The 9,665-nt window shown below is 40.0% G+C and overlaps 1 protein-coding gene across 2 annotated transcripts in view; it reads right to left on the bottom strand.

Moving 5' to 3' along the window:
• Window positions 1-1,274: 1,274 nt before the first annotated feature.
• The window catches only part of LOC110320687 (peptidoglycan recognition protein 3), an 11,443-nt gene continuing 3,052 nt past the window's right edge, over window positions 1,275-9,665 (bottom strand). The window contains exons 2-7 of one of the 2 annotated variants that reach the window (XM_021196808.1): window positions 9,066-9,267; window positions 6,878-6,996; window positions 6,032-6,184; window positions 4,683-4,881; window positions 2,126-2,244; window positions 1,275-1,474 (exon numbers count right to left, since the gene is read on the bottom strand). In XM_021196808.1, the coding sequence (XP_021052467.1) occupies window positions 1,296-1,474; window positions 2,126-2,244; window positions 4,683-4,881; window positions 6,032-6,184; window positions 6,878-6,996; window positions 9,066-9,267 (971 nt within the window). In that variant the 3' untranslated portion in view covers window positions 1,275-1,295. The remainder of the gene's footprint in view (window positions 1,475-2,125; window positions 2,245-4,682; window positions 4,882-6,031; window positions 6,185-6,877; window positions 6,997-9,065; window positions 9,268-9,665) is intronic. The other variant, XM_021196809.1, reaches the window with a different exon arrangement.

The raw sequence follows: 9,665 nt of genomic DNA, 5'->3' as shown, positions 1-9,665 counted from the left end.
GTTGTGTGCTTCCTTAACAGAATACTCAAGAATGGGGTAATCACAGTGGACAAAGATTTATTTTGTGTAGTCTAAACTCTGTGAAATTCAAGGTCATCATCTGGCCAAGGCCTTCTTGCTGTATCATCCCGTGGCAGAGAGGGAAAGCATAGGAGAAACTGTGTGTGGGGAAACACACTCATTTTATTAACAAACTCACTTTTACAGCAATAATATTAATAATTAATTACACCTCAAAAGGTCCATCTCTAACACTACTGATTGCTAGGGACTGGGTTTCTAATACATTAATGTCAAGCGGTTCATTTAAAACCTGGCAGGTGCCTTTGGGTGAGACTTTTTCTTAACATCTCATGACTACAACTATAACTACTTCCTGTACGAGAGGTGTTCAGTTCCCCTTGACTGGAAAGTCTGTACCCAACCTCCATCCACACAGAAAGGACTGTACTGTCGAGAGTTTCTGTCAGAAAGGCTTGTGAGGTTTGCATTCTATCTATCTCTTCTGTATAAGTCAGGAGTGGCTGGTGTGCCTCTCCTAAGTTGTACCCACTAGACAAATAATTTTTTCCTGATTACATTCCTGGGATGCTTTAGGAAAAATGACAAATGAACTGAGTCAATCTAGTGACATCCAAGGGAAAGGATCTGTGAAAAGAAAAAAAAAATATCAGAGTATATGTGAGGTGATAAGAGATGTAAGAACACTCTAAAGGCAAAAGCCCAGGTGTTGGGGAGTCCTGTCTTCCCTATAACGATTAAAAAATTCTCCCTGGTAAGGAGGAGCTGACGGGAACTGAGGGTCAACAGAACAGAGAGGTTTTTGTCTCTCTCTCTCTCTCTCTCTCTCTCTCTCTCTCTCTCTCTCTCTCTCTCTCNCTCTCTCTCTCTCTCTCTCTCTCTCTCTCTCTCTCTCTTTCTCTCAGTTCAGCAGAGCCCCGCCAAGCAACAGGTGGACCACAGACACTGGACAGCACCTACAAACACAGGTCTGCCTGGTTGGTCCTCAGTGAACTCCTAGAAAAAGGCACAGATGACTGAAGACACAGAATTCATTACAGACATGTCACCACAGCCACCTTGAATCTCTGGGAAGGACCGGGGTAGATTACTGGAAATGTCCCCCAGGAGACCTTGAAGGATATCCATAAGAGAATACTGTAGTTGCAACACAAGAAAGAGTGACTAGGTGACACTTTGAATAAGGAGAGAACAGAGGGGCTGAGCCAAAGTGAAAGATGAGGACAAATTCCCACCAGGAGAAAGAGCAACCTTAGATGGGACTGTGGCATTTTTCAGTGCTTGAAGTGAGGCCATGTCTTGATGATGTTGTACAATGCCTTTCCAGGGGACAGGATGTTGGACACATCACTGTGGCCCATTAACAGGTAGTTGGGGGTCAGGTACTTTTTGGCCACAGCACACTGGATCAGGCTCTGGGCTGCCTTCAGTGAAGCTTCATTTGGAGGCTTTTCTGTAAAACACATTGACCCAAGATCATTAAATTCTCAGAGCTGCTTGGCTACTGCAGTGACAAATACTTAGATTCCACTCTTCCCATCTCTCTTCCTATCCTTTTCTACAATCACCATGGCCAACAACTACTTAGGACAAAACAAAGCTCAAACAAGTGTTTTCTAATTCTATCTGGCCAAAATTTCTTTAGAAAATTAAAAATTGCCCTGGAATAGAACGTATAACATGACACAAATTCTGTGTGGGCAGAAGAACTACAGATTGTTCTATGCTTTGTCATCACAGGCAATGACACATTCCCACATTATTGCTATTGTTATTAAGGAAGGGCACACATTTCCCAAATGAAACATCAGATTTTCAAAAGGCCTTCTTTTTTTCCCTCCATTGTTCTATGCTTTCCTTGGATATAGACATAAGGTGAAATGGAGTTTTGGATGGGTGTGGCTGAATTGGAGGCAAATATTCTATTTGGGATATGCTTCTAGTAGCATTCATTCTTTATTGAGAATTTTCATTAAATCTAAAATATTCTGCTGAACTACCTTGTACTTCCAGTGTCACAATATTGTCTCCATTTTCCCCGTGTTTCCTGAGTATTCCACGTGGTATTTAATTAGGCAGAGCTCTTTGCCCTACTATGCCTTACCTACAAAGTTTCCCATGAAGGCAATTCCTAGAGCAATATCATTGTATCCATAGGTGTGAGAGCCTTCAATATTCCAGCCAACTCCTTCATATACTCCACCATCTTGGCCCACTAGAAAGCTAGGGTTGGGTAAAGGAAAGCAAAGAAATCAGTGTGAGGAGCAGAATTTGCTTCATCTACTCTAATCCTTAATACATTCTTTCATCCATTTATCACACTGTCCAGATATGCCACATGTGCTAGTGTGCAGAAGAGCAGAAATCAAAAGCCAAAACACAGTTCTGTACTTGGCCTTCATCCCCAGTCCTGACTCTAACTCAGCCACAATGACTGTGATGCTCCTCAACCTTCTGAGCAGTAGGCATTTCGACCATTGATCCCTCTGGCTCCTCAGCACTCTCCTCCATAGGCTTCTACAGACACGGCCTTCCTCAGTCTCAGTTCTCTTTCTCAGGTGATCACCATCTCACCTGCCTTCCTTAAGCTACTGTGATTCTTAAAACCCAACACTTCCTCCTAAGGACCCTGGACTAGCTCTTCTTTTTCCATTGAGCACATTCAGCCAGGTTAGGTAATCATCCAGTCCCACAGCTTCAACTATTTTCTGTAAAATCCACTGGGTCTAGAAAACAAAACAAAACAAAACAAAACAAAACAAAACAAAACAAAACTACACTTTTTACATTTTCTGTAGTCAGAAAATAAGGCATCATCTTAAATCCCCCCTTTTCCTTCTCAGAGCTTCAGTGAAAGACTACCCACAACTCATCACTTGTGTCTCTTACAACACTTAAATTCTTCTACACCTTCCATACAACAGCCATTGTCCAACTCTAACTTGATTACTGTAACAGCACCCTGCCCAGGGTTTTGCTTTTTTCTAATCTACTCTTAAAATCATACCCAGGAGGCTGGAGAGATGACTCCACAATCGAGAACACTCAATGCTCTTGCACTGGACATGGGTTTGGTTTCCAGCACCCTCATAGCAGCCTACAACCATTTGTAACTCCTGTTACAGAGGATCCGATATCCTTTTCTGACCTCTGCAGGCACTGGGTGTGTTTGTGGTATACATACATACATGGAAGCAAAATACACACATAAAATGACATAAACAAATCTTCACAAAAACTTTTAAGAGGGTATGGCTTTCCACAGTCTCCAGTTCCTCTTCATACAAAGTCAGTTTTCATTAGTTTTACTTAAAAAAAAAATCTACATAGCAGTCAGGCTCCTGCAGCCCCCACCCCCACTACCTCTTCCTTTGTAAGTCCATTTTTAGGTCTGAGTGGGCTGTGTTTTATTTCCTCGAGGACTCATGCTCTGTTCATATCCCAAGCCTTTGAATGTGTTGTTCTTTAACTATATCACTTCCTTTTGCCAAGCACTACCCCCTGTTCCCAAACCCTATTCATGTTCCATTAAGGGTAGTACCCTTCATTAGCCGTTCTCTGACACCTATCACTCCTCCAAGGATTTCTGGGCTCATCTTATCTGAGTTCAAATCTTCTTCCGTCACTGTGCTTAAGAGTTTGCATTGCTATTGTTGTTGTTTCTCTGACTCTACAGTTTGATGGCAGGTTTAAAAGTTGAGGAACAAGAATCAACTTGGCTGGTGTTTGCCAGTTTGTAATATCCAAATTTATGGTTAGTTCCCTATTATCTGCTGTGACTACAGCCAAGACTATGAAAAGTCCTGAAAAATGAAGCAGGTTCTCTCCAAAATGATAAGAGGTCTGGAAAGTCAGATACAGCTAGAGCATCAGTGGCACACTGCAGAAGCAAACCCATCCAAAACTAGTCAAAAAATTCATTTTTTAAAAAATTCCTAGTAAACGTTCCTAAGGGAACACACTCATAGAAGCAGGGGTGTGTGGGAGATGGGATGGGGTTTTTCAGAGGGGAAACCAGGAAAGGGGATAACACTTGAAATATAAATAAAGAAAATATCTAATAAAAATTTTAAAAATCGCCATAAATAACCGAAGTTTATTATTTTCTAACCCCAAGTCCCACCTATGAAAAGCACAAGGAATTCTCGACATATCTTCTGCTATTTAATTAAACTAAAATGTTTCTTGAAGATAATCCTGGCATGAAAGGAACCAGAAGAGAACACTGTATCTCATTCTCTGTCTTCAAATATATTATGTTGTCCCTACTATAGAGATGAGACAAAAGAGCCCAGAGATGTTACAATCCCTGTGAGGTGAGTAGCAGAAGTCTAACAAGATACTCACACTAGAGGCAACAAGTTGGATCTGGCCAGGACCTTCTTTCATTATAGTTTAGGACAGGGTATATGAGAAGGCATCATACTGCCTTGGGGTTCATAGTGTTGCTTCCTAATTGCTTCTTTTTCATTATTTGATTATTGTGATGTTCCCAATCACAATGGAGAACATGCCTGATCAGTTAAATAGCCTAAGCTATAGCCTGAATTCTAATCAGTCCATATTCTTGCAAGAATAATATATGGCATCTGTGTAGAACACCTGCACTCCGCCAGCTTTTCTCTCCATGGCTCTGAAGAATCAGATCATTTCCCACTTACTGATATGCAATGTCGCAGAAATCTTGGTTATCTATGTGATAGGACTGTGTGTCTCTTACACGAACCAAACAGTCTGCAGACTCATTGCAGCTTTCCCCAGCAGTGTGGATGATGATGACAAATTTGGCTGGAAGGTTCATCTGAGGGCAGTGTGTCTCTCTGGCTTCCCAAGCAGACCGTGGTGTGATATTGGGGCATGCTGCAGCAAAGTGAAAAAACAAGAGGATGAGGATTTTGCTTTGGGCTGTTATAAAAGCAATATACAGCCAGAGGCTAGTTCACATAAGTCTCTTGTGTCCTGCAAATATGAACACCTTCTAATATGATCTTCCAGCGGGAGTCTGGAAAGGGCAGCTGCCTGAATCAGTGCATTTTAATGGCATAGAAACCAATATGAAAGCTGAAAGGAACAGACTCATTGAATAGAGGCACAACTGTATTCTTCAAAACACAGGATATCTATATGCTTTTATGTGTGCCACATGATAATGTAGATATGTGCAAATCAGTTTACTCTTTAAACTGATCAAGTTTATGTGAAAAATATGAATTCTATAAAGAATGTACAATGTTACAAAATTATCGTTATTGAAGAGAATACTAGTCCAAATGCAAAAACATTTTTTGTGAAGATTTATAATTTTAAAAAATGAAATTTAAAATATCGCTTGTTCTGAGAGAAAGACTGTTAGCAGAAAACTAGCATACTGGAAATGATTATTAATTTTATTTGTTTTAATTTACTGATCATTCTTTCCAAACTAGCATACCATTTTCATTATTCATTAGAATAACCATTATAAGGACAGTATTAGATATAAATTCAAATTTTATCAACACTGTGGTCATGGAAAAGGTTAGCTGGCTTTGGAAAGGTAGGTGTGTGTGTGTTTCCACAGTATATAAATATGTCTACTCATTTCCCATGTCTTACTTTCCCCTCTGACGTCTATGATGTCGAACATACTTCATTTGTATCTTGCTCATTGAAGTGCCTGCTTCTTGATGGTAGGAGTTACGATTTTTTAAAACTGATGTATGGCAATGTGAAGATTTAGTGTTTCTTGTAGACTGTATAAATATGAGTATACATTTATTTGTGGCAAGAATGGGTTCATGACAACATTTTTGTGAGTTGGAGAGGCCAGGGAAAACATGTCTACTTAACTTTTCCAATTAATAGGGATGTTGTCCAGTGGTGTAATACTTATCTAACTTTCCCAGTTTCATAGTTTTGGCACATGTGAGATGTTCTAGGTCCAAGAAACCCTTGAAAGTCTAACAAGAGAACATTCCCAAATGCAGATGGGAGTGATGCAATGCAGGGTATGATAGGTTAAGGGTCTGACCTTTTTTGGGTATCTTTGAGTGTCGAGGAACCAAACAGGTCTCTTCTTTTAAGAGAAATGGCTGAATGTACTTTGGTGACAGGTAGCCATTCTGGATGGCAAAGAAGATCAGATCCTCTGTAGCTGATAAAGCAGCGGGGCTGGGGCTGCTTCCTACATGGGAGTAATAGGAAATAAAAACTGTTAGTAAGGAACTCCATCCTGGACAGTACCCACAGGGAGTGCAAGTCACTATCAGACCTGAGTGACTGGTAGACAGGAAGAGAAAAGACAGGCAGAAAGATTTCTTGGTCAGAAATCTAAACAACCACAATTAGGAACATCTGTAAGGGCCAAACACAGACTACTCTTTTTAACTTGTTTTGACCTATTAGCCTTCAACACCATCTCTGCCCTCTGTTATGCTCTGGTTGGGGGTGGAGGTATATATATATATATATATATATATATATATATATATATATATATATATATATATATATTACTTCAATTTCCTTGCTTTGGCTACTAGCCTCCATTTGTCTCTACCAATAAAGGATACTAGAAGAAATAATCCATGATGTCTGCCTCTGGCAACTGAAATATTAGTAGCAGATGACTTCAGATTCCATTGGCCATAACTATGAACTCTATGTAAGAGGCAGATGCAGCAACATACAAAAAAGTATAGACCACAGATGAGGAAAAAACTGCAGTTCATAGAGTGCAACAGCAGAAAGGATTTCCAGAATCAGTGATTATCAGGAATGGCAAATACAATGTAGGTTAAAAAGATTTGAGCATTGAGAAAAGAAGCTGGAGGAAGTGGGTGGGCCACTTTCTGGGTCTGGAGGAAATTACCATTACCTATCTTACTGCCAAAGAAGGCAATGCCCAGGGAAACATTATTGTAGCCTTGAGTGTGCAAGCCTTGGACATACCAACCGACACCTTCATACACCTTGCCATCATCTCCAACCAGAAAGCTGTCAAGGAGAAATAACGATTTAGTGGTAAACCTCTGTATTAAGAAAATTCATTTCCCCAAAGTGGTCATAGAGGCTCATAAAAGAATGAAGTTTCAATAACATAATGGGGAACAGATAATTTTGGATCTTCTAAAGAAATAGGAATACATTTCAATCTTGGTTTTGACTTAGATTACATATGTTTTCCACATGTAATCCTCATAGATTACATGTGTTTCTCAGTTAAAAAATACTCAATTCATATAAAGTAGAATTTGAATGTGTGACTCTACAGTGTCTGAGGATAATTAGCTCCATCTTTTCAAGTACCTGTTAGTTAATTCATTATGTTGTCATTATTATTTGAGATGGGCAGGCTTTGAAACATGCTCTCTACCCTTTAACCAGGCTTGCCTGGAACTTACTGCAAAGCCTAAGCCGGTCTTAAAGTCAGCAATCCTGCTTCAGAATCATAAGAGCTATGATTATAGTCATTCATCCCTACACTTAGCTGAATAACAATATTGTTTTGTTTCTGTTTTTAACTATAAGACCAAGCACTCGAGTATTCTCTAAACAACTAACATCAACTCAAGAGTTTCTTTATACTGACTCCACAGATTCACATAGGTTCTTAATCACAAAAGATTTTTTTGTTTCTTTTTTATTTGATTTAAAGCCATGTCTATATTCTTTTATTCCACTATTTAAAAAAAAAAAAACTTTCTGCCCATTCTGCTGTTCTCTGGTTTTCAATCCATCTTAAAAATGGTGTTTGGTGACTCTTGATATATCCAATGCTTTACTAAATCATGAATTTGAGAGCAAACTGAAGAAAGAAAGAACGACTTCCAAGGTGAAGTAATGCCCCTGCTCCAAGGGAGGTTTTCACCGGACTCTGAGAACCAGATGTCTTTGGAAGCATGCCCTTCACTGTTCTTCTTTATGATGTTTCCAGCAATTCTTCTGTCACTTCTTCAGAGACTTTGATTAGCTCAATGTGAGCATTCCCCTACAGTTGCAATAACTTCACTCTCAAAAGTATGTTAACATTGTGCCTGCAGAAACCTAATTTTTAGAGGCAGAGCAATTGAAGGGACTTAGAAACACCATGCTTGAAGTAAAGGAACACTTCAGCAAAAATCAAGGAGTGATGGGGGATAGTGACTGGCAGATAAACTGTAGTTAAGAAAGTCAACACAACTTCCACCGAGGTCTGGCAACATACAGATTCAGGTGGTGCAGCAAGTCTCCACCTACTTTTATTTGCATTTAAAACTAAAAATATATGAAAGCACAGACTATCCTTTGCAAAATGGATACTTCAGAAGCTATTTCTATTTGCATTTTAAATTCCCAGCCTATTCTTCTTTCTTCATATAATGGTGACCTTTCTCATTCTTGAGGCTAATGAGAAAAACTTGGGGGCCCTCAATAGAACCCTTAAAGTAAATACTCACTACACAATGCAAGTCTTTTATGCCTCACACTCAATTTTAACACAGGATTTCTTCCCCACCATTCTCCATGCCCACTCCTCTCCTTGTCTTACTGAGTGATTATTCCCATTAATAAATGGAAGAATGCTTCATGAATATGAGCCCTGACTAGAAGCAAATAAGAGTGGGCTGTATCAACACACATTTGTGACACAATTCTGAATTCATGCCCCTTGCCATGTGCCACTTTAAACAAATTATTTGATATCCATGGACTGTGGCATTCTTCTTATTTAGTTAATGAAAATAGTAACCCTTCTCTTCCACACTGCTCCCAGTTGGGTAATAGCAATGAAAACCCTTGTGATCTGTCATGCTAGGGGCTTCCAGTGCTGGTAGCACTAGGTACAAAACTTTCTTTGTGTGTCCTTTCATGATCTTCTAGAGTAAAAGCACCCTTGAATACATGGCTTAGAGCTGTTCCTCCTAATGACTTCTGGATTTTGTTTTTGTTCTTTCTTTCTAATACTGTTTAGTCATAAACTCAGCACAAATGACGTCCCAAAAATAGAAGATGCAGAATAAGGAAAAAAAAAGGAGAATGCTTCAAGAAGTAACATTGATTTGGAGACCTGGCCAGCCTCTTACTTGAAGGCAATGTCACACCAGCCTTTGTTGTGGACATAATGGGACTGTAGGACCCGCATCACCTGGCTGCAGGTGATCTGATCTTGGCACTGCTTCCCAGTAACTTGCTCTATGATGAGGTAGGGCACGGGCAGGCTCAGCGGGATTCTGCAGGTGAGTGAACTTGCTCCCCACTCTTTTCTGGAAACTATGGTAGGGCTGCCTGTAAGAGAGACAACAGATCAGTGTGTAACAGACTCTACTCAAGACATTAGCGTCCCAACTATGGTATATGCAAACCCTGGAAGGTGCTTGTCCCCCCACAGCTTCCTAGTCTCATCTCTATAGCCCAGTCTTTTTATTATTATTATTATTTTCTTTATTTACATTTCAAATGCTATCCCAAAAGTTCCCTATACTCCACCCCCGCCCCTACTCCCCTACCCACCCACTCCCACTACTTGGCCCTGGCCTTCCCCTGTGCTGGGTCATATAAAGTTTACAAGACCAAGGGGTCTCTCTTCCCAGTGATGGCTGATTAGGCCATCTTCTGCTACATATGTAGCTAGAGACTCAAGCTCAGGGGATACTGGTTAGTTCATATTGTTGTTCCACCTATAG

Source organism: Mus pahari, chromosome 4 (genome assembly GCF_900095145.1).
Source record: "Mus pahari chromosome 4, PAHARI_EIJ_v1.1, whole genome shotgun sequence".
NCBI lineage: Eukaryota > Metazoa > Chordata > Mammalia > Rodentia > Muridae > Mus > Mus pahari.
Note: the sequence above shows the minus strand (reverse complement) of the source record. Positions and strands in the feature narration are given on the sequence as shown.